The sequence below is a fragment of the Danio aesculapii genome, chromosome 3 (assembly GCF_903798145.1).
Source record: "Danio aesculapii chromosome 3, fDanAes4.1, whole genome shotgun sequence".
Taxonomy (NCBI): domain Eukaryota; kingdom Metazoa; phylum Chordata; class Actinopteri; order Cypriniformes; family Danionidae; genus Danio; species Danio aesculapii.
In genome coordinates this window covers 15,601,399-15,627,965 of record NC_079437.1, presented here as the reverse complement: position 1 = coordinate 15,627,965, position 26,567 = coordinate 15,601,399, and the positions used below count along the sequence as shown (strand labels likewise).

Sequence of the window (26,567 nt, the reverse complement as noted above, 5' to 3'; positions counted from 1 at the left end):
TCAATTTCAACAGTACACAAGGGCTAATTTGCATCTTGGCATTTTAAAGAAAAAAAAAATTATGTAAAAATTATACAAATTATGTATTAAAATAGATAGGTAGAAATTTAGCAACTGGCTTCTAAAGTTTAAACATGAGAGTGTGATTTCAAACCTCTTCATAAGGTTGCGAAACAGATCTACGATCTTCTCCTCCAGAGCTGGACGGTGCTGAATAATGGGGTCTCCTTTGTATGAGACCTTCTGCTGAAGCTCCTCCAGTTTTCTGATCTGCTGTCTTATCTGCAGCTGCGACTCAGCCAAAGAAGTGATCCTGAAATCAGATATTAATGAAGTTAATTAATGAAATATCATGTTTTCCCTTGGACGAGTGTTAGAAGCTATACATGCATATCTAAGATGCAAAAGACATCCAAGTCTCAAAGACTAAAGTCTCAAACTCAAAGAGATATTCTTTATAAAAACTAAAGGGATAATTAATCTATAAATGAAAATTCTCATTATGTATTTACCCCAAGCGGTTTTAAACTTTTATGAATATTTTTTCTGTTGAACACAAAACATATTGTGAAGAACGTTGAAAAACAGCAGAACAAAAATACTATGGAAGTCAACGGCTGCTGCTTTCCATCATTCTTCAAAATATCTCCATCTGGGTTCAACAGAAGAAAGAAACTCAAACATGATTAGTTAAGTGAAGGGCGAGTAAATAAATGATGACAAAATGTACATTTTGGGGTGAACAGACCCCTTTAAGACTCATCTACGCCTTCCTGAAAACCTCATTCAAAGATGCCCCTGCAAATCTATGTCACTGGCCCTGTCCCAAATGGCAAACTTCTTATGCACTTGTGGTTTTGCGGCTCAAAAATTACAATGTGTGTTGGTGTCCCTTATGTCCACAAGACCACAGGGTGACCCAATTACCAATTTGCACTTTTATGGCTACCATGTACCATCGATGAGCACCTAAACTAACATTTCACCCAAAAATTATGTCATCAATTACCCTCCCTTCACTTGTTCCAACCCTGTTTGAGTTTCTTTCCACTATTAAACACAAATTATATTCTGAAGAATGTTGGAAACCGGTATTACCCACTGACTTGCATAGTATATTCTTTTTAATACTACAGATGTCAGTGGCTACCAGCTTCCACATTCTTCAGAATATCTTCTTTTGTGTTTAACAGAACAAAGAACTCAGATTTGAAACCAAAACTACGTTCCTTGTCAAATAAAACCTTATTGAACTGTAACATTTCATTTTTAAACATCAAATTGCAGAATAATCTTAAATAAACTTAATGAAAAAATCTTGTCCATTGAAAGTTTTAATGCTGTTGGATAATCATTATATAACTAGTCTCATAAAATGGTCTTTAATAGCACTTGTTGCAATTTTTTAAGACAATATATTACACTACAAAATGTATTTATCAGGGCCTGATCATCACCTGTTTGCATTGCTGTGGAAGCTGATATTCAAATATGATAAGGTTGAGGTATTCTGCCAATTATAGCACACTGGATAGTTGGCCAATCAGAGAACACAAGGCTTTTCTGAACAATGAGCTTTGTAAATAAATTTACAACTACAAGCAACAGTATTACAAAAGTATTCTAGTGGAAAAATTGTGCATATTTTTAAACCTTAAACCACATCTCCACACTGCATTACACCAAACAAAATAATGTTCTTTTTTTTACCAATGTCAGATGACCCCTTTAAAAAAAAAAGTGCATCAAAAACAGGTTTGATTGAGAATGGACCGTGTACCATGTCTCCAAGCGGTCCAGGCAGATGTTTGGTGGGCCTCCGATGCAAGCGATCTGCTGTCTCCTCTTCCAGTCGGCCAGCTCTTCGTCTGTCAGATTCTTCTGCACAAAGTCCATGGCAGACAGCAGGCCTGCCATCTCGGTCACTATTTGCTGCAAAACAGACAGAAAGATGGTGAACAATTAACCCCGTGCAGATGGTTACTGGCCAGCATTTTCAAGATTTCCCAGAAATTGCCCTTGTATTCCGTGGCTGTGATGCGCATCTTACCCTCCTGAGCTGATCCAGAGCACTCAGCATCTGCTCCAGCTGAGACATCTTCTGCCTGGTGGCTGCTGCCTGGCTGTTTCCATTAAGGTCCTGGGACAGCTCTAAAAGGTGGCACACATTTAAGAAGATTGTAATGAGGGATTGAGTTTGTGATATCTCATTGAAAATACATGCTTTAGCATATTTATTTGTAAAAAAAACGCACACAAAAACCTATTTGAACAAATGTTTGACTGCATATTCTAGGTAAAATGAATGCTATGGGGCAGGATGATGTCAACCAATTTTGTTCCTTTTCACACTATATCTCACACTATATTTCACACTGATATTTACATGGACATATTATTGATAAATAATTTACCTCTATTTGTAAAGCGCTTTTACAATGTTGATTGTGTCAAAGAATAAAGGATTATTTTTGTGCAGCTCTTTGCACATCAAATAAATACTAGTAAACAACTTAGCGGTGTCACTCATTTGCAATCGAAAACATTTGCCTTTCCATCTCCATATGGACAACTTTTTCTAGTCAGTTTTCCCGATAGCATACTTTGTACAGTGCTGTAATTGTGATGCAGATTGTTTGGCTTTGAGTTTGAATGCGGCGAAGAACAGTTCCAAAAAGATTCAAATCAATGTAAACCTATGCGCTTTTCTCTTACATTTGCTTTTGAAAACACTATTGCTTGGGTTTAGGGAAGGATTTAGTTGAGTGATTCACTGGCTGATCTATACGACAAGCCCCGCGTCCTCATGGGTGTGAAGAAGAAGGACGTGTTCCTGAAACATACCCTAAGTAATGCATTTCAGATTTACAAATAATGTATTGTGGACAGTGTACTCTAGTGGATTTTTAATCTGAAACATGCACAAAAAAAACAAGCCTAGAGAAGGGCTCTAAAACAACAACAACATTGCAATATTTAAATTTTTTGCGATATATATTGGGAAATTAAATCTATTTAACTTGATTGCAGTGGTTTTTCAGTACAGTACATCTACATAGTACATAATATAGTGCATAATAAACTAGATAAATACAAAAACAAAAGCATTAAAATGAAAAAAAACATTGTGCTTTATATTTTCTTGGTCTTAGTAGTCTGATGCAGACATTGAATATATAATATAGAAAACTGATTGCAGCACAGGCTTTGAACTAGTATTAACAGAAAAAAATGAATAAATTATGAACTTATAAACTCCAAAATGGCTAAAATTTGTAATTATTTCAAAATAATACACATTTCAAACTGTAGTCCCTGCTCACCTATAATCCCTGCATGGCATTGTGCATCCTGCCATATGACTATTGTGGATATACACATTGCAATATTGATGCTGAAACTATATATTGTGCAACCCTGACCCAAAGCAACATTTCCAATGCAGTCATACCTCCAGCACTCTTAAGAGTTTTGTAGTTGAAGTCAAAATCATCCTGCAGATTCTCCAACATCTTCATCTTCTGCTCCATGTCCTGTGGAGGATGAGTGAGAGGTTATACCAAAGAAATAGCTGAATATTAGTTTCAGTTTTAGTATTTGCAGTTCTCAGATTGTTATAACATGCATTTTCAGTCAACTGATCACAGGTGGTCAGCTGAGAGGTATTACCATTTACACCATTGTAAACTAGTGTTCAGGAGGAGTGTAGCTGGTCTTTTGCGTCTGTTTGAATAAATTCAACCGCATGTGTGGTTACATTACAAAAGCAGTCTGATCAAATGTGTTTTTGACTACCTTTGGAAGTGGTTGAAAGTGGACAAACTCAAAATAGTTTAGATGATTATTCAGTGTAATCCACATGTGGCTGAGCTGAATTAAAAATGTATTTTGTTTTTTGTACCTTGTTTTTAAAAGGTAAGATGTTAGCTTGAGTAAGATGTAAGGGGCTTTTAATCTGAGCCACAAGAGGGTGCTAAAGTGTTCAAGAATATTGTAGAGAATAATTAGAAGAAAAAAAGCAAATCAATAAACAAAATGTAATCAATTTTGAAGTGGTCAAAGGTTTATTTTAATTTTAGTCTCATTTTATGAATAATAAATGTGCATCAGTAACTGTAAAAAAAAAAAAAAAAAGCTGTGTCTCACTAATACAGTTGAAGAATCAAACTTCTCAAAAACTTTTCACAACATGTGCATATGATACGGTGGCCGAGAGAGCTTAATATGGTTCTATTTAAGAAAACACATGCATTTCCAAAAAACAAAAGCAAATTAAGAAAAGATCTGCATCAGTTCGACAGCACACATGCTGTAAATTCTCACAACGCAAACACATTTTTAAAAAACGCACTGCATTTTCACACAATGAAAACAATTAATAAGACGCGCTGCATTTCTCACAAACATTTAATCAAAACGTGCTGCATTTTCTTACAACACAATAAAATGTTTCAAGGAGACCCTAAAATGTGACGGACCTGTCCATTTATGTTATGGTTATTTAGGCTAATAAATATTAAAGACACGGGAATTGGGATATTAAAATAAACAAACAAAAACTCACCTTTTAAAGATCACCTACAACTTCAGTGAGCAATAGGTAGGGCACAGCAGCGTCCGTCATGTTCCCTTGAAACCTTTCTGTTGTGTTCCGTTCTTTTTGTGTTGTGAGAAATGCAGCACGTTTTATTAATGTTTGTGTTGCGTGAAAATGCAGAGTGTTTTTTAATGTGTATGCAGTGTGAGCCTTTTCAGCACGTGTGCTGTCAAACTGATGCAGATCTTTTCTCAATTTGCTGGTGTTTTTTGGAATTATTTGTGCTTTCTTAAATTGCAGCAAGTTAAGCTCTCTCGGCCACCGTAGGATGAACATACATTTGTTTTCAACTTCATTGTAATGCAAGCGCATATGGAATATTCTAAATAAATGATTGTTCATTTTATAAAGCATGGTCAAACCATCTCCATGGGCTTTATGCATAAGTTTTGTTATGCTTTTTGTAATTTTGCCAAATTCTCCATTGTGCCATTTTCAAACATAGTTTGAATACAATAAATACAATAAAGACCAGTGTGGCGCGAGACTTGTTGGCCGCATATGCCCTGTGGAGGACAGCAGCACGTGGCTCATTTACATAATAATGCACAGCTTTCTTCATTTCGTACATGCATTTGAGATCATCAGAAAAGCTATAAAAAAAATAGGAATCTTTAAAAGCATGTACAAGTTCAGACGCTAAAAACATTACATTTGCTGCTTGTTCAAACTACTTATTTCCTTCACACTAAATTTCTAATATTATTATACCTTTTAAATACAGATTATAAGGCTGTCCAAAGTACCAACCTTTAGTGCTCAGTGACACAAAAATTGTATGTATTAATACAGTTTTATTTTATATAAAATCACAATATTCATTGGGAAGAAAATAAAGATAGATAGTGTGAGAGTATTTTGTGTACCAACCTGTACTCTCTTCCTGATGTCCTGCAGATTGTGTTCCAGTATCTGCTGTTTTTCTGTCACCACAGTGCCAGTGGGATGGGCAACCTGGCCATCCTGTAGATGTCAACGAAATTAGCAAAACAGAAATCTGAAAGTATCCTTACAAAGCAGAAACCATTTCCAAGCACAAAAACGTTTGCACTTTATTTTTTGCTATGTGCACCTGCACTCACATACAGTGTAAATAATGGACAATGAAATATGAGGTAACTTCATGGTTAGTTTTAGGGGTTGGTTGATGTTTAACACCAAGTTTATACTCAATTATTATTCTAAAGTACATAGTATGTGCATGTGGAACTGGGCACATTTGTGCGTGCGCATGTACTCAGGCAACATGGTGAATAAACAATCAATTTTAACACCTACACCCATCTTAAATGCCAACAAGAACGCAGAAAGTTAAAAAACAGCTCTGTATCTGCAACAATAGGTAGCTTGCATGCTCGGAAAAGACGATGTCATATCTATCCTTAGTATGTAGACATTTTATTTTTGTACAAATGACTGGTATTTATTATTAATGTCCAGTAAAAGATATTTAGTCACGTGATTGCTGCACATTGTACAATAAAACATAATTGTCTCTTTGTGATCATTTGTATGCTGTGCTGCCTTAACCCAGTATTAGTCATTCCAAATAAAATAATCAAATGTGTGCATGTGGATGTACCTGCTGTGCAGTGGTGGCCGTCTGCAGTAGACGCTGCTCTTCCCACAGGCAACGGGCCACGATGCGGGCGATCTCCATGGGCTTCTCTAGATACTTGCTCTGCAGGTGCTGCTTGATGCGCCGCAGGTTGTGCTGGTACAGGACATTGTTCTCCTGCAGGAAGCGGCTGTACTGCTGATCGATCTCGCCCAGCAGGTTGTGGAAGACCAGTGTGGCGTGAGACTCCTTGTTGGCTGCATACGCCCTGTGGAGGACAGCAGCACGTGGTTCATGTACATAATAATGCAGTTTTCTTCATTCTGTACATGCATTCGAGATAATCAGAGAACCTATTGTTGATATAATAAAGATAATAAATAAATAAATACATGAATAAATAAATAGGCATCTTTAAAAGCATGTTCAGACACTCAAAATATTATGTTTGCCACTTATTCAATCTACTTATTTACAATGAGCTTAAACAAGACAATTCCTGAGGTTTTTGGAGGGACAACTTAATTATTTTATGTTCAACCCACTTGTAAAATTTGTAAAAACTAATAAGGTAATTCCTTCAAGTTGTCCCAAGACAAATTGATTGTGTGGAATCCAGCATTTTCTTACAGTGCACAAACGTTTTAATTAGCAGATAAATGGTTTGTTATAATCTTGACAATGTTGTCAAAATACAGAGGCTTGTGTCCTGGAATCAAATCAAACAAGGGAATCTACATGCAGTGTTTCAGCCACCAATACAATCAAAATATAGATCTGCTTAATTTTTATTGTTCACCTCCATGCATTGGAATGAGTCCTGATTTATTTTTACTCTGCAAAATCAAACCTTACAAAAGACACAAACTAAAATGTCATTCTGTGTAACATTAATTTATACCTATTTGCTGACATTAAAAGACTAAAGATCACAAACAAACATTGGGGTGGGAAAGTTTCCTGGGTTTTATAATATAATTAAAATCAATAATATAAATAAAATGAACAAAAACAAAGATGAAAATAGACTAAAGATTCCAATTAAATAAAGTAAATCTGTAAACTGTAAAACTGCAAATTACACTTATAAATAACCCATTTATCAGTAAGATCATTTTAACAATTGAAAATTTTTTTAAAAATGTAACGCATAGTGTTATACACTAAGCACAAGTAAGTTCATATAATCATAAATAAATGTTATGCTAAATGAGGAAGGATAGCTATTCCATCCACATTTTTACATGTTGTTATCACAGACGTTATGTTTAAAATCGCTTTTGTAAATTTAATTTGACACAGATGGCAAAATGGGACCTTTAATATCGGACAAGCATTCATTTCTAATATTTTTTTATTTTCATATGTGGTTTAATTATATCGTATATCTTATATATTTTCAATAATAAATCAGATTGCAAACTATTTATACATCACTCTAACCCTGGGCAAACTAAAGGTGTTATCACATTTGCTGCTTATTCAAACTGCTTATTTAAAATGAGCTTAAACAAGACAATTCTTGATTTTTGGGGGGACAACCTAATTGTTTTATGTTCAATTGATGCAGTTTTATGTAGTGCTGTCGCCTCACAGCAAGAAGGTCACTGGTTCGAGCATTGGCTGGGTCAGTTGGCATTTCTGTGTGGAGTTTGCATGTTCTCCCCGCGTTCGCGTGGGTTTCCTCCGGGTGCTCCGGTTTCCCCCACAAGTCCAAAGACATGCGGTACAGGTGAATTGGGTAAGCTAAATTGTTCGTAGTGTATGTGTGTGAATAAGTGTGTATGTTTGTTTCTCAGTGATGGGTTGCAGCTGAAAGGGCATCCGCTACATAAAACATGTACTAGATAAGTTGGCGGTTCAATCTTCTGTGGCGACCCCAGATTAAGGCACTAAGCCGAAAAGGAAATGAATGAATGAATAATTCCTTCATGTTGTCCCAAGACATTATGTGGAACCCAGCATTTTTTACAGTGCTCAGTGGTTTTAATTATCAGATCAATGGTTTGTAATCATCACGACAATGCTGTCAAAATATAAAATAGACATAATCAGAGGCTTGTGTACTGGAATGAAAATCAGACAAGGGAATCTACATGCAGTGTTGGGGTTTTCAGTCAACAATACAATCAATCTATTATTCCTCTTAATCTTTTTAACTGTTCTCCGAGCATTAGAATTAGAATCCTGATTTATTTTTACTCTTCAAAATCAAACTTTACAAAAGACACAGACTAAAATGTCATTCTGTGTAACGAGAGATTATAAAAAAATCTTGTCTGGCATATTTAGAACAAGAACTATTTGATGGCATTAAAAGACTAAAGATCCCAAACATATATTGGGGTGGGAAAGAGCATTCTGAAATATTATGTGTGTCATATTCTGTATTGTTTAGTGGGTTTTATAATAAAATTTAACATAAAAAAAAGACATTTGATGACATTAAAAGACTAAAGACTTTGGGGTGGGAAAGTGCATTCTGAAACACTATAGAAGTTAATATTCTGTATTGTTTGCTGGGTTTTGTAATATAATTGAAATAAAAAAACAAAGTTTAAAAAAGTCTAAAGATTACAATTAAATAAAAGTAAATCTGTAAACTGTAAAACTGAAAATTACACTTATAAATAACTCTGTTTTACCAATTTATCAGTAAGATCATTTTAAGAAGTGAAAATACAATGAAAGTTAACAAATAGATTTATATACTAAGCACAAGTCAGAATAAGTTCATATAATCATAAATAAATGTTATGCTAAAAGATGAAGGATAATTAATCCACCCATATTTTGACATTTTTACTTCACAGATGCTATATGAAACATTAAAGCAGACATGCTACTTGTACACAATTTTTAATCTACTTTCTGTGTGTAGAAAAAAAACGTTTTATTAATTTTTAGGGGGAAGGTGTGACGACCCTTTGTGGTCAATTTCTGTTGGGGTGTGGGCGTTTGTGCTTGTCCGCGTGTCTGTTTACAGGTCTGCGTCAGGATTGGAAACAACGGTGTATGTTCTCCCTGTTATGAGCAGCATGTCTTTCTTGGACGAGTTGGGCTGGGGTTGGAGTCTGATGATTGCCTACTTCTCGAGTCAGGCCATGGTTTGGATGGAGCTAATAATGTTTTGTTTAGCAAAATGAGTTAAAATAAATACATTTTTCTACCACAAATGCACTCGCCTTCTCCTTATTTGTAGTGACCGGCTCAAGGTGACAACAATGTCTCATATCTGGTTTAATAATATCTTATATCTTTTTAATAATTTGATATCTGCTGCGTAAAACGTGCTAGAATAGTTAGTGGTTCATTCCACTGTGGCAACCCCAGATTAATAAAGGGACTATGTCGAAAAGGAAATGAATGAATGAATCTTTTTAATAATAAATCAGATTCCTTAATATTTATACATCAGTTCAACCCTAGGCAAAATAAAGCCGTTTTCACCTTTTGGCATATAAACCAAAAGCAAATATAATAATTAATTTTTGTAACATGTAAATATAGTGTTTGCTTTAGCTCAGCTTCAAGATTATATAACAAACACATTAATATGATGCAGCTCTGGGATTTCAAAGTGTGTTGCTGCCCCGTAGAGGCCAGTTGCAGCATTGAATGCATGCACAAGATCCTTCACTAGTTCAATAATAATAATAATAAAAAAAAATAATAATAATAATAAATAAAAAATAAATAATAATAATAATAATAATAATGATAATAATAATAATAATAATAATAATAATAATGATAATGATAATAATAATAATAATAATAATAATAATAATAATAATAAAAAAATAAACAAGCCCAAATAGATTTTCTTGACTACATTCCCCATCTCTGTTTTCCAATACAAAGATGCATGCTGTTATACAGATACTAATGAGAAGAAGAAACCGGACATGAGTCATTTCAGAGTGACATTTTATAGTCCACAGCAGAATCATAAAGAGGCCATTCACAATGACACAGCGAGAAAACACAAGCAGAAGAAGAAGAAAAAACTGTCACTGCATTTGTGTTTTTGTTCACAGCAGATGTTCCTGGAGCTCTTTACTGGCAGAGGCATGACAAAGATGACCGATATTCTAAGAATAAGGAAGTGCCGCTCTGAACGTGATGTTTAGGAGTGGTTAAAGTTCATGAGCTTCATGTTAAACTGTCCAGAAACATCTCCATGTGACAGAGTGATTAATATCTTCACTTCTCTTGGTGTCATAATGTCACTGCTGAAAATCCGATTGCATAAATGCTGGAATGCTAAAAATCCATTACAACTTATTTTGGTGCTCCACTTTAGACAGTCTGAGTTCTTTATGTAATTTTGCAACTACATGTCAACCATCTTAAATTAGAGTATTTACATTGTGGATTACACTGCAAGTACACTTAGGGTTGGGTAGTGGACTAATTTGATAAAAGCTGGATAAATTTCAGTTGATAGAGCATTGAAATAATGTCTTGGTAGGTGTTAAAGGAACACTCAACTTTTTTTTAGAAAATAGGCTCGTATTAGAGATAAACAGCTGAGTTTTAGCATTTTTAATCCATTCAGTCGATCTAGGGGGTCTGGCAGGAGCACTTTTAGCTTAGCTTAGCATAAATCATTGAATCAGATTAGACCGTTAGCATCTCGCTCAAAATTGACTGAGCTTTAATGCTTGACTCTTCTGTAGTTACAGTGAGTACCAAGAAACCTGCTTTTCATTTTCCATCTTAGTACCCAATGTAAAGTCATTTAATACATTTTTATTTAATGCCATGTCAACAACAACGACTATTTTGATGGCAAAATATTTTATTAATAAATATACAATTAAAAACCACAAACAAATGAATTTATAAATTAGATAAATATTTATGTTAATATATGACAAAAATTCATCTAACAGAAGAGTCCAGTTTTAATCAGAACATTTATAAAAACACTTTTTTGACCAAGATGCTAATGGACTAATCCTATTCAATGATCTATGCTAAGCTAAGCTAAAAGTGCTCCCGTCTGACTCTGAGATTGAATAAATGGATTTAAAAACGATAAAAATCTGTCTGTAATAGCATGTCAATTTATAAACACCTTTGTGTTGTTGTTTTTTCTTTGTAATAAAGTAGTCTGTATTTACCATATTGTGTTTAATATAAAATATTTATCATTAGTAAGGTTTCTACTGTATATCCTAAATTATTAGAGGTATAGAAAATCTATATTGTTAAAAAAACTGCACTGGTATCGGACTGATATCTGTCTCCTCCAATATCTAGAGTTCGGTATTGAATCAGTTCTTAAAAAAAAAAAACATGGCATCGGTGAACAATCTTTATCTTTTATGACTAGGCCAGTGGTGTAGTGCTTGCTATACGCACGTATACTCAGTATGCCTACTTTTTTCCACAAGCTGTTTGGGTATTACGACTTCTGAGGATCATACTCTCGGTATACTCACTTGTTTTGGTGATTAGACTTCCCTAATTTTTGTGTATTGAGTATTTGAGTTTTTCGAAGATCACAACAAATCAGATGAATGAAGTCTCGCTGAAACGTTCAAGTAAAATTATATAACAGCATGGGCGTCTCTTTAGCCCTCCTATATTTCCATTGAGCCCCCCTAACACCTTTGTGATTACCTGTACACCACTAAATGATCGTCTCAGTCCCCTTTAAATTTGATATATAAATGGCGACTGAATCCCGCTCCTGAACTTGTATTTTAGTTAGTCAGCAAACCACAGCTGTGCAGTGTGTGTGTGTATATATACATAAATCAAATGAATCAAAAATACATTGACTTTCGTCATTTCTTTGGCTACTTTTAAAATTTGGATTGGGTGGGTAATAGTACACCACCTATTTTTTTAGGACTACACCACTGGACTAGGCCCACACAAAATCTGCACTCACCAAATTTGAATTTTTTGTACGTTACCATGTACAAAAATTAATAAATAAATAAAAACAAAAATCTGCAGCTTCTGGCTGGACCTGCTAATGACATATTGCACTGTTAACAACTCACCAGTCCTGGCTCTCGATCCAGGGGGCCAAGAACTGTCGGAGCTCCATGGGGAAGCTGTCGCTGTACAGGTGATACAGCTGCTCCAGATACCGCGTCTCCAACTGCTGCAACTGATTCCACTGGGCCATGTTGACCTGCAGGTAGGAGGGAGAGAGAAGGCAATTTATTTTACCATTAAAAACATTTGACATAAAATCGTATTTCTTTTTTTAGTCATTGACTTCTTCTACAATGAAAAAATGGTTAATTGCAAACTGTTGCAAACAATTTATATGGGCAAAACAAACAAATTAAGTTGAGCATTACTAAATTGAATTTGTTTGTTTAAATGCAACCCATATAAATTGTTAGCACCTAAAAAAAAATATTCAATCCAATGAATCATTTTTTCAGTGTACAAAAACAAAATGTTTTTTAAATGCACAATTTTTACCTTAAAACCATTCATCATTGTTCAATTCGATAGTTTTCATGTTCTAATTGAATTCTCGATTCCATAAAAGCCTAAAATTTCTGGCCTTAAAATTTAGCTTTCTATGCATTTCACATGGCTAAATTACCTGACCAATAAAACAATTGGAAAAGGTACTATAATCTCTTTTTGTAACCAGATTACGTAAAGCCATAAATATACATTGTTTCTGAGAAATTTAAACCCAACCTACTATAAATCGTCTTTAACACAGAAAAACGGGCGATAATTTACAATAACAAAAACCGATTAGAGAGAAAAACACTACCTGAATATGTATCTCTGAGACTAGATGAACAGAAAATACCATCTACCTACCAACTTCTCCTCAGAGATTCACTCATACAAACTACTCCAACTGTATTGTGCTTTCATTTGTTTGACATCTGAACCAATCTGAATCCTCACATACTTGAATGCATTTTCAACCAGTTTGCAGCTCATCGTTACACCCTTATAAATGACACAAGCAACAACAATCTCGTCAACATACAGAGATGGAAACAACATTTCCAACACTTAAATGAGACGTTGATATCGGATTTAGATTAAAGAGAGATAGAGAGACACCAAAGCAATACCTGTCACAAAGAGAGAGGAGTCCAATAAAAACATTACTACATTGTATAACCCAACAGTCAACTTTATCAAATGAAATGAGTGTAGTTAACTCAAAATTGACTGAAAGTTAATTCTACTCATTTGAAAAGAGTTTTAAATTCAGTGTTGAAGGTAATGAGTTAATACCTCATATTATGTCAACTTAAATGGAGTAAGTTCACAGTACTCATATAGATTAGTTTTGTAACTCAAATGGTTTGTAGCAATCAGTTTCCTCAAGCGGTTTGAGTTTTCTTAACTTATTGTGTTTTACAGTACTCAGCTGGTTTGAGTTCTCTTCATTTATTGGGTTTTACTGAGCTTAAATTGCTACACTCACACGCACACACCTAGATTATTATAAATGAATCATTTTAATTAAACTGGTTATTATTATTTAATGTTACCATTTTACCATAAGATTGTTGTATGTAGTTTATTCTGATTTATTATTATTTTTGATTGGTATTTTTATTGATTTCTTTTTTTTAAAATATTTTTTACTACTATTATTTACTGTGTTTACCATGTTTTTTTAATATATGCATGTTCTTTTTAATGTAAACTTTATAAATGCTTTGGCAATGTATTTGTAACATCTGTCATGCCATTAAAATGATTATTAAATTGAATTGATTTAAATTGATAGAGAGAAAGAGCACTATGAACTATGAACTCAACTGGCACAAATAGGACAAACATAACTGGTTCGTTCAGCTTATCGTGATATTTTTCCCTTTCAACTTCCTTATGAAGAGTTCAAAACAGTGGCAAAAATCAGAGAGTGAAAGTACCTCATGCACTGATCATTATAGCACATAGTAACACTGAATAATGCTTCTTAATTGATAAAAGGAATCAGTATTTGAAAGAATATTCAGTAAACAACTGTTTGGAATCTTCACTAGCAACATTATCAACAAACAGACAAACATCTGAGGTGTCAAGGAAGTGAAAAGTTCCTTTCACCAGCATGTCAAGGCCACAGAAATCAGTGGCTGTTGATCGTAAAGCAGCAAGAGCATCCGTTCAAAGAGGAAAACCTCAAAGCCCATGGACGCCGTTTCTCTCGGCATTACCTCAAGATGCCGTGGAACACACACACACACTCGCAGTTCACCACATCCACACAAAGAGGTTTGTGCTGACAAACAGATGAAAAAAAAGACTATTGCTGGCACACAATACTTTTTTTTAATATTATTTACACGTATTATTTATACGGTCTCTCAGGTTTGTGCTTAGAGGAAGTATAAAGAAAAAAAGGACACAAGACAAAAGGGAAATGTGTCCTTAAGACTGAATGAAAATGCATGGAACTTGGCTGGCTTTCTTGATTTCACTTCTCCTTTGACCAAACTCACTAAGAAGAACAGAATTTGTTTCCTTTATATATATATAAGCTTTACAGCAAATAAATAAATAATTTAAAGAATAAACAGAACTTATGGGAACAGTAAAACTTTAAAGTACTATATAAATATAAAGCTGACCTTCAATCCATGTACAAAAATATCTTAACAGACCAATAAATTGTTTACATACTGTATTTCACAAAGTCCAAATCCTAAAGAAGTGAAGCCAACTTACATTATTATCCACAAAACGAACTGCAACTTGACTCGCCATGACTGCCTGCTCCTTGAGCAATGGGGAAGTGAACTTTGTGAAATGCACAGGTGAAAATATAAGAGTACGAGGTGGAGGGTTGGCCCCAGAGATATGAATGTCATCCAAAAAGGTGCCAAACTACTGCCATCTTGGAAAGGTCAACATTTCTGATTTCTGCAGTACTTAATATAATAGCTGTAAAACCCAACAGTCAACTTTATCAAATGAAATGACTGTAGTTAACTCTAAATGTACTGAAAGTTAATTCTACTCATTTGAAAAGAGTTTTGAACTCAGTGTTGAAGGTAATGAGTTAATTATATACCTCATTACTTCAACTTAAAGAGTAAGTTCACAGTACTCAAAGATTTTTTTTTAACTCAAATGGTTTGTTGCAATCGGTTTACTCAAACGGTTTGAGTTGCCTTAATTTATTATTGAGTTTTACAGTACTCGATTGGTTTGAGTTCTCTTCATTTATTGGGTTTTACTGAGCTCAAATTGCTTCATTTACTTAAATGGATTAAGTTCACAGTACTCATTAGGATTAGTTTTGAAACCAAATGGTTGGTCGCAGTCGGTTTCCTCAAATGGTTTGAGTTATCTTAACTTATTGGGTTTTACAGTGTACGAATGTCAATAATTAAGCCAGATTCTCATTTGTTCATAATAAATATCAAAACAATACACTTCATTTCAAATAAAAACATTATTAATATTTAGACTAGATAGAATAATTAATGATTTACCCTCTTTCTAGGACATCCAATCAATTTATGACCAGCATAAATCAATAGTCAATCTACCTGTTTCCTGGTTTAATGCTGTACACAAAAAGCAGAGCTGGAGTTTTAACTATCTCTGAGATTTCCAGAAAACAGCATGTAAAGTTCTCCTCAGAGATTCATTCATATAACCTACTCTAATTGTATTGCGATTTCATTTGTTTGAACGAATCTGAATAAGGGCTGCATTGATTTGAAAAAAATTGGACATTGCGATATTTTGTTATGCTGCAATTTATATTGCGATACGATTACAATTTCACCATATGATTTGAATAGCTCTATTTAAAAAGATTTCATTCATTTAGATCGACTGGGAGTCTTTTTCTAGGCTGTGCATCTGCATCCAATATCATAAATTACAAGCATATAGAGCAAAAATAAGAAGTTAAATAAACTTTTGAAAAAAAAAAATAAATAAAATTTAAAATATAAAAAAATATATATTAAAAATAAAAAAAAATAAGGTTTTCTGGGGAGTCTAACAGTGTCCAATTTCTGTACTTGAACAATCAAATGTAAAATAGTCATTATTCCATAAATAATTGTAAAAAATATATATACATTTATCTTTACCTTTTAATCTTTAATACATAATCAAATCATGCGGTGTGACTATTCTGGATACACAAGGACACATGATATATTGTTCAACCCTAATCTGAATCATCACATCAATTTTCAACCAGTTCCCAGTCTCCTACAAATTACAAGGATATTCTCATCAACATAAAGAGATGGATACAAAACAGTTTCTATTTCTTGCAGCTGAACAACAGGATAAACTGACAATGATCACCTCAGCTGAACCTCATGTGTTTTATTCAGTGTTAAATGCTAATAAGTTATTGCCATACTACTGAAAGCAGCAGCAGATAGTTCACCTCAGATCTTGAAAATAAAATGAATCATTTGAAATTGAACTTTAGAACTGTGACTCAAAACCAACACAGTGATTCTGCATCTATATTTAATAATGTTAAGAAATTTAACATGTTTTAATTAGATTATAAATCTTTCCATTTGCTGGAGTGCAGTGAGTGCTCTATTCTGTGCTTCTGAATGGCTGTATTTAAATTTCTTTCATGTTTCGCAAATCTCATCCCGTAGCGTGTTGTTAAGAGACAGGGTTACAATGTAACTAGCTCACCTAATGTTTGCGTTTGTAATATTTATATTATTTGCTAATTAATAACCTCATGTGGAACTCCTAATTTGCATCTCATTTCCGAGTCTGCTTCAGTCCACAGGAGGTCGCATTTCGGTCGCAGACGCATACTTTGAGAGCCTTCCTGACTAAATGTATGAAACACTGTTTTCCACCAAGGCAAACCAGGGTGGTGAAATATAATTGGCTAAACTGGCAGTGGGCGGGTTAAAGATACCAAAACAAAGACAGTCGTTTCGGCACGTAACTAGCATTTTCAAAGCAGAATATCTGACTTCAGCATTGTTTTTTAGATAAACAAGAAAGTTCACTTAGTATGTTTATTAAATATCTGCAAAACATATTATGGTTTTTTATGCTTTAGAAGAGTCAAAAACTTACAAAAACTTTTCATGTTAGTTTTGAGTTTGCTTTCAGAATCGAATTCAACATCCCATTTTTAAAATGAAAGCATTTACTTAATTTCTGAATGAATCAACTGTTTGGAAGAATCAAGTGAATGACTCAACGTCTAGCCCATGAAGTCATTTACTGCCACCTTCTAGCGGTTTTACTTTCTTGTTTAGTACTTTCATTTAAAAAAAACCTGTGTTAAAGAGAAAGCACTTAAGTTTCACATGGTCCAATCACATGTGAAATATGTGAAGCACATGCGAAACGTGGTTTTCGAACATTTTCCTGTGACCCAATATGATCGCATGTGGACAGTAGTGTGCAATCTGTGAACACAGTGGATTTCACATGAAAGCCAGTCCAAAAACCACAGATCATGTAAGCTTCACATATTTCACGAACATGAGATAGCACATGTGAAGCTTATGTGGTTTTTTGGTTGCTTATTTACCATTGTGTGAAAAAAAGAAACTCACAGTTTGTGTAAAATGGTTATGCTGATATCATACATTATGCCCATAATAGAGCAGCACAATATATTGTTTTAGCATCGATATGGAGTGTGTGCATCTGCAGTAGTCATATCACAAGATATGCAATGTTGAGTCAGAATGATAGTTGACCAGGATCTACAGAACACATGCAATTTTTAGAGTCACTGCTAAGTATACCCATATTAGAGTGAAGGTTTATCACTTGCATGTGTATTAAGGCCTGTGACCGAGCTTTTCAAGAGAGTTTAAAACATTTGGGCACAAAAAATTATGTTTGGAGGTGAAAAAGATTTATTCTACTAAATTATTTACATGGTGTTGATGTGATTTATGCAAAAAGTTTTTCTTAATTTAAATTGTCTCGTTTCTAGTCCAAATATCTAAATTTCAAAGTAAAAAACAAGATTTTACTTCATAATTTTTTTTAGGAAAAAAACCTCTTAATATTGACTTTATTTCTTCTAAAGGTGAAAATAAAACTATATTTTTACTTGCTATTATGTGGTTGTGATATGAAATATATGTATTATTTCATTTCCCTGCCCAGAGCAAATGTGTGACTGCCATCTGTGTGTGATGGTCTTACTAGCCAATTGAGTGAGCACAATTTCATTCTGCCCAATCAGAATTGCGCAACCGAACTATGCGGAACAAAAAAACAAACAAATAAATAAAAAAATTTAACAGACAATTGGGATAACGGCATCTGCTGCTTCAGAAGCATTAATAGATAAATTAATATCAAAGAAAAACAGGACATCGGTAATATGGGAATATTTTGGTTTCAAAGTCACAGACACCAAACAAAAACAGGTAATTTTTAAGAGCTGTCGCAGAATTGTTGCCACACCCTGCAGATTATTAAACTGAAGCTTGACTACAGATCTAAATTATAAATCAAATCACAAAATCTGTCAGAAAAAAAAAAAAAAAAAAAAAAAAAAAAAAAAAAAAAAAAAAAAAAAAAAAATCGCATTTAGATATTTTCCCCAAATGATCCATAATCCATAAATTTGAGATAATTGGACTAGAAATGAGCCATGGCAAAATAAGAAAAGCATTTTGGCATTGTAATTATTTAATTCCTGTACTTGAATACTTTTAGACTCTCAGAAAACTATCAAATAAAGCTATTCAAACAATCATCGTGAAACTGGTTTCATATTAGGGCTGCACAATACATCGTTTCAGTGTAAATATCGCAATGTGATCATTCGCAATAGTCACATCGCAAGATATGCATGAAGTTTTTAATGCCTGTAATTGTATAATGACTTTAAAAGCATTAAGAAATAAGAAATTGACTCATTATTGGACCATAACTATGATTACTTTTATTAAATAATTTTTATTTGTATCATTCAGTTACTGTACTTGAATACAGCTAGACTCTGAAAATGATAAAACGCTTCATTTAAGTTGTTTCTTCTTCTTGATTATATTTATAGATAGAAAATACTTTCAACACATGCAAATACAGAAATGCACAGCAAATAGGCATGGGCTGGTATAAGATTTTGACGGTATGACAACCTTGGATAAAAATATCCCGGGTTTCACGGTATTGTGATTAGTGCTCTAAAATATATTCTTTTTAAAGGTTTGGGTAAAAAACAACAACTTTTGAGAAACATTTAAAATATTTTGGAGCAATAAACATGTCAGGCAAAATTATTCAAACTAATTATTGACTTCTGCTGTCTTCATTAGTTTCAAAAACAGATTGCTTTACAGTTTAAAACGACATCTTTGGATATATTTGATAAAAAAGTCAATAAAAAAAAATCTTACACATACCTTAGGAACAGTATTGCAGAAAATTTTGACGGTTTTAAAACCTTGACTCTTCCAAACCGCGGTTTACCTTGAAAAACGGTTATCGTCTCATGCCTAACTGCAAATAGCACAGACCATAACTAAAATGTGTCAGGGCACCCCAAAAAGTTTATGGATTGTTTATTAGATTTTATGGAGATGCAAACAGTAAACATTAATTCATCAATCTCTGACTAAACACGTGCATGAAAATACTCACAACTAGACATGGGACGATAACAGTTTTCAAGGTATACTACGGTTTGGAAAAGCCAAGGATTTAAAGCCGCCAATTTGTTTTGCTATTTAATTAATTAGCTGGGCATGTTTAATGTTTACTGCTCCACATTATTTAAATGTTTTCAAAATAAAATATATTGAGTTCGAAGGGGAAAAAAGTTGTGGGGAAAAATGTTTTTTACTCAAGACATTTAAAATCAATATGTTTTAGAGCAGTAATCACAATACAGTGAAACCGTGATATTTTTATACAAGGTTATCAAAGTGTCCGAATATTATACTGGCCCATGCCTACTCATAACTAGGGCTGTGCGATATGAGCAAAAGGAACCCATCACGATTTTCTTGAACAAATTTGCAATTTCGATTTTAATCACAGACAGACTGAATCTGTGTTCACAGTGCCAATCTAAAACGTATTCAAAAGTAAAACAATTAGATCTTTATCAAAGACCAGTAACATGTCTTTAAAACAGACATAAAATAATAAAAATCACCTAGTAAAGCTGTAACAAATTGTCACTAGAACAGAACTAAGGCAAAACAAATGAGTGCCAGCGCAGGCCACCAAACTCAAGGCTCCAATGTTCTGCTTGACCAACTAAAAGTAGTTGAGTATGTTCACGGATTTGTTCAGTCGTGCATAGATCATAGACCTCTTTGTGACCCTGCCGTGAAATAGGCCGTTCACATATCGCGTCTTTTGCGGACACAAGTCCATTATTTACAATGGAGGCGCATGGATTGCGTGCACATATTGAGAGTGGCATGCAAGTGTATGCAAGGTGCACCCAGCTGAAAACATCTCTTTTCAGACAAACTTTAAATGTAACTTTTCAGAATGCAGCACGACGAATCACGTAATAATAACTGGCTGATCAGCTTCATACTTTGAATGGAATACACACATTTCGGGTTACCTCAGACAAACATAAGACATCCTCTTAATTCTCTCCATACATAAAATTTGTATCGGAACTGTGGAAATATTTTATTAGGTTGTCATCTTCTGATAAAACGGTTGATGGTCACTGAGCAACAACAAAGGAGCGACCACAAAGCACGTTTAAAATGCTCTCCTGCTTTCCACACTTTTTTAGACGCAATATATGTCTGACTTGCAAATTACCTAGTTCTCAGCCTTCCTGTATCAAAAGTAACTTAATCCCATACCACAGATGTTGACTTTTTTTGCACCAAGTCCCACCTAAAAGCAGTCCAAAAAAAAAAAAAAAAAAAAAAAAAAAAACGCACAAATATTTTATTACATTTTTATTGATTTTTATTTACATTTTTATTGATTCAAAATTAACCTACTTTAACAGTCATAATTTAACAATACAACAAGGAACACCAGCAGTCACAGAACCACAACATAACCGGATCACATCGAAACAATGCCCCCTCTCACCCACACACTGCACTTAATGTTGTGTAGAGTATGTTTTACTTTCGGAATGGGGTGTAAATTTGTCTTATTTGGCGTTTTAAATTCTTTTGAACATATTTGGGTGCTGCCTGTCAAGCTGACAACACATGTATGTTTGTTTTTGCTGTCAATTGTGGAAAAAAAAGTTATCGATAAGTGTTTTGAAAAGCAGATTTTGATACAACTTTCCTTCACCTCCTCTTGTGGGTGCGCCCATGCGGTTTGTGCTATGCACTGGTCAATACTAACTGAATGGAGTAGGAACACACAGTTATGTTTTGTTAAATAGGTTGCATACGTTTCAAAACCGGCCAAATTTTGTCAAGCCACACAATCAAATTCAAAACCACCCAATCTGGCAACACTGCTCACGCTCTGTCTACGTGCATTGTGTTCGGTCAATGCCAGATCGGTTTAAATACCATACTGTGGTAAAATCGTGCTGTAAGGCGATTTAGAAATCACTCGATGTCCAAATCACGATTTCGATACGATTTTAATTAATCGTACAGCCCTACTCACAACACATGTAAATACAGAAATGCACTGCAAATTGCATTGACAATGATAAAAATGTATCATGGGGCCCCAAAAACTTTAGACTGTTTATTAGATGCACTCCTATCGCAGAATCATCCCAATCGATCTAAAATGATAAATTATTTCCAAATAGAGATATTAAGTCATCTGGTGAAATTGTATCCATAATGTAATAAATATCACAAAATAAAAAAAATATTGCAATGCTACAACTTTCCAACATCGTGCAGCCCTAGCTCATATACAAAAATAACATATTTCTTTTCTAACCATGCTTTTTCTAAAGTACATTAGGTGCTTTCCTCAATTAACACACAATAATGGTTGTAAATGTCTCTGTTGTGCACTTTATATAACATGTGGTTTGACACCAACTATACTGAAACGGCTTACATAAATGCAACAGGAAATGTTACGAAAGCGTCACTGTTTTTCAGGATCATCTTAGATCATATTGCCAAAAACTTCAACAAGGAAGCTAACGAGCTCCCTGAGGGAAGATTCGATTGTCTTCCACCATCTGACTTCCATTCTCGATTTACAGCAGGTCAATAATGCTCCCAAAAGCCAAAAGCAAAATGTAATCCCATCGTGAACAACACCCTAAATCATATCTTCTGAAATGCCAACGGCTGATTTCAGATCAGTGTGCATTAACAATACTCCTAGTTCCTGTATCAGCTCTCATGTCTGCGACCTAAACGTTACGCAACCTAAACAATACCATGGCTTTCAGTTGTTGGTTTGCCTTCCTTCCTTGACAAGCTAAAAAAACCAACACTTCTCAGAGCCTCGGAGCTCTTCAATGAAGTTGGCTTGGCTTGTGGCTCAAATTGCTGAGTAAATGTCAAGAGGATGAGTCATAGTGAGCTGATGATCGGCATTTTGAGGCTTTAAAAAGAAAAAGAAAAAAAACAGGAACCTGCTAAAGACCTGAAGGAGAACAACAGTCTTCAGTGCCAGGAAGGATTTGGCTAAAGGTTGGAGGAAGTTGCAATTGCACCTCTCATATAGGACTGTGCAATATGACTATTTATATATATCGTATGGACAAAATGAGAAGTCTGTTGTTTCAAATTGTTTACAACCACTTACCTTACAAAAAATTGTGAGTCAAATTAATTAGAGTATGAGCACAATATTACACGCTATTACTGGAATGTAGATAGAAATATGAACAACGGCACTGAGACAAAGTTAAAATCTTAAAAGTACAATGTTTACATTTTTGCATTGTATTTTGAGATATTTTATGTTGCAAGTGTAATCATCTGTTTTTGACAAGTGCTTTATACTTTGTTAGTAATAATTTTGTGTATCTGCATTCTTTGCCTTGCCTTAATCCTTCGTGGTGTAAATTCAACAAGGTACTGGAAATATTCCTCAGAGATTTTGCTCCATATTGACATGATAGCATCACACAGTTGCTGCAGATTTGTCAGCTGCACATCCATGATGCCAATCTCCCGTTCCACCACACCCCAAAGGTGCTCTATTGGATTAGGATCTGGTGGCTGTGTAGGCCATTTGAGTACAGTGAACTCATCGTGTTCAAGAAACCAGTCCGAGATGATTTGAGCTTTATGACATGGCGCGTTATCCTGCTGGAAGTAGCCATCAGAAGATGAGTGCACTGTGGTCATAAAGGGATGGACATGGTCAGCAACAATACTCAGGTAGACTGTGGCGTTGACACGATGCTTAATTGGTACTGTGGGCCCAAAGTGTGCCAAGAAAATATCCCCCACACCATTACACCACCACCACCACCAGCCTGAACCGTTGATACAAGGCAGGATGGATCCATGCTTTCATGTTGTTGACGCCAAATTCTGACCCTACCATCCAAATGTTGCAGCAGAAATGAAGATTAGGCAACGTTTATCCAATCTTCTATTGACCAATTTTGGTGAGCCTGTGCGAGTTGTAGACTCAGTTTCCTGTTCTTAGCTCACAGGAGTGGCACCCGGTGTGGTCTTCTGCTGCTGCTGCAGCCCATCTGCCTCAAGGTTGGACGTGTTGTGCATTCAGAGATGCTCTTCTGCATACCTCGGTTGTAACGAGTTGTCATTTGAGTTACTGTTGCCTTTCTATCAGCTGGAACCAGTCTGGCCATTCTCCTCTGGCATCATCAAGGCATTTGCGCCCACAGAACTGCCGCTCACTAGATATCTTCTCTTTTTCTAGCCATTCTCTGTAAACCCTAGAGATGGTTGTGCATGAAAATCCCAGTGGATCAGCAGTTTCTGAAATACTCAACAACCATGCCATACTTAAAGTCACTTAAATCACCTTTCTTCCCCATTCTGATGCTCGGTTTGAACAGCAGCAGATCATTTTGACCATGTCTACATTGAGTTGCTGCCATCTGATTAGAAATTTGTATAAACGAGCAGTTGGACAGGTGTACCTAATAAAGTGGCGTATACTATAAAAAGAAATAATCCTTTCCATGTTGTCAATACATGAAGACTTCAGATGCAACAGCCTCTAAATGCCTTCTGAATTTCTTCTAAAATGAGTGTTTTTTTTCACAGGCTCTTTTGCGCAGGTTGAGTAATTTCACATGTATGGTGATGAATATGCTCTTTTCATTGCCTTTAAAGAGAAATAACTGGACATAAACAAACAAGGCTAAAAAAATGCTAATTTTAAAAGAAAATTTCCGTTGCATTTAGAAGCTTTTGCATCTAAACTCTTCATTTATAACATTTTAATTGATTGAATGTACAGAAAATGGTGCTATATCCTGATATACATCCTTATCAGGATATGAGGAAGACAAGACTTATATCGTGATAAGAGATTTCAGTCATAATGTCCAGCCCTACTCTCAATTGAGTTACCATAAACAAGAGAGTATGCAAACAATCCTAAAACCACAGATGCTACACTCGAGTCTGAACATAGTGATCGGTAGCCAAATTTTGTTGCAGAGAATTTTCATATCCGTTCGACAACAACTTCCTTGTATGCCAAACAACTTCCTGGTCAAACTCTCTGGCAACAAGGCTACACTATCAGATTTCGTGAGAATTTAGACTTCTGAAGAGCGCTGAAGAATTAATATTTATTTATTTTTTATTGGCCAAAATGAGTAGGCATTAGGTTGAGTGTGTAATAGGGCGTCATGGTGGCTCAGTGGTTAGCACTGTCACCTCACAGCAAGAAGGTCCCTGGTTTGAGTCCCATGTGGACCAGTTGGCATTTTTGTGTGGAGTTTGCATGTTCTCCTCGTGCTGGCATGGGTTTCCTCCGGGTGATCCAGTTTCCCCCACAGTCCAAAGACATGTGGTATAGGTAAATTATTTTTTAATACTTCTGTACATGTGATTTTTCAGATTTTTTATTTTTAATAAATTTGCAACAATTTCAAAAAATCTTTTTTCACATTGTCATTATGGGGTATTGCGTGTAGAATTTTGAGAAAATAAATGAATTTAATCCATTTTGGAATAAGGCTGTCACATAAAAAAATGTGGAAAAAGTGAAGCGATACGAATACTTTCCAGATGAACAGTACATTTTGCCCTTAGTTAAATAAGTGTTCAGAAACATTAAGTAAGTGGGTGAGCACCGCATTTTGTAATTTTGTTTATTATCTTGTGGAGTGTACTTTATGGGTGTCGCATACCCTCAAGATTTTGGTTTCTTTTTCACATTTTATTTTCTCTGGTAAGTTTAGAGGGGATTTTGTGTTCTAGTTTATGTGGTTGTTGGCTTTGTTTAGTTGTTTGCTTTAGCGCCACTCCAGTTTCCTAAAATCCTAATCCTAAAAGATTCCTATAATCCTAAAATGAAAATTGTGATCTTTAATCGTTGGTTTGACATGTTCACAGACAGCCACTTAATAGGCATTGTGATCAGATCTTCCCTTCAATGAATATCAACAGATTGGAATATTCAACAGATTTCACACACTTTCCTGCAGTGTGACTTCGGTTATGACGACGGTCAAACCAAGAACCAATAGGAACACAACCAGTGCAACAATGGCAAGCCACAGTGAGGAAATGCTGAAAAGGCTTAAGATTGTTTATGTTATTGTGGGTTTGCCGTGAGGTATCATTTCTGAAAATGAGATAGTAAAAGTGTTAGGGATGCATGACGTCAAACACAGGATAAGTTTTCTTGCGTGTCCTCGTTTGCCTCTTTTTGATTGTCTTTCAGTCTGACATTATGAAAACCGAGAACTTACAGTGTGACTTATGATGGGAATTATGTTCATGCAATCTGACAAGCTAAATGATTCCTAAAAGAAAGTATTTAATACATAAAATACGCTACGGCTTTTTGGATGAATTCTGTGCTGTTGAGAGCGATGATTAGGGCTGCACAATATTGGACAAATCCAACAATATATATCATAATATTCTGCAATATATATTGTGATATGAACAATTTCACCAGGTGACTTGAATATCTCAATTTGGAAAGAAGGGAGAGTGCATCCATATAAAATCTATAAATACAATAAAGAAGATACACAGTAATAAACAGTGTTGTATCATTCTCGTCACTAAGAGTATGCTGCACAGTAACAGAATAAGAAAAATGCATTCAATCATTCTCCTTCATGCAGAGTCCCTGATTATCAGAGGTCACCACAGCGGAGTAAACCGACAACTATTGCAGCATGTGTTTTCACAGCGGATGCCCTTCCAGCGTCAACCCAGTATTGGGAAACACCCATTTACACTCATTCACACACACACTCATACACTACGGACAATTTAGTTTATTCAATTCATCCATAGACTATCACCATAGTCTTTGGACTCTGGGGTAAACCGGAGCACCCGGAAAAAACTCACGCCAACACAGGGAGAACATACAAACTCCACA

At 34.9% G+C, this 26,567-nt stretch overlaps 1 protein-coding gene across 4 annotated transcripts in view; it reads right to left on the bottom strand.

Moving 5' to 3' along the window:
• stat3 (signal transducer and activator of transcription 3 (acute-phase response factor)) overlaps positions 1–26,567 on the bottom strand; it is an 86,393-nt gene that overhangs the window by 38,073 nt on the left and 21,753 nt on the right. For 3 of the 4 annotated variants that reach the window (XM_056453247.1, XM_056453249.1, XM_056453250.1), the window contains exons 1-8: positions 14,838–14,904; positions 12,176–12,309; positions 6,180–6,423; positions 5,468–5,560; positions 3,452–3,533; positions 2,051–2,151; positions 1,781–1,932; positions 155–313 (exon numbers count right to left, since the gene is read on the bottom strand). In XM_056453247.1, coding sequence (XP_056309222.1) covers positions 155–313; positions 1,781–1,932; positions 2,051–2,151; positions 3,452–3,533; positions 5,468–5,560; positions 6,180–6,423; positions 12,176–12,309; positions 14,838–14,876 — 1,004 coding nt within the window. In that variant the 5' untranslated portion in view covers positions 14,877–14,904. Of the gene's footprint in view, positions 1–154; positions 314–1,780; positions 1,933–2,050; positions 2,152–3,451; positions 3,534–5,467; positions 5,561–6,179; positions 6,424–12,175; positions 12,310–14,837; positions 14,905–26,567 lie in introns of those variants that run through there. The other variant, XM_056453248.1, reaches the window with a different exon arrangement.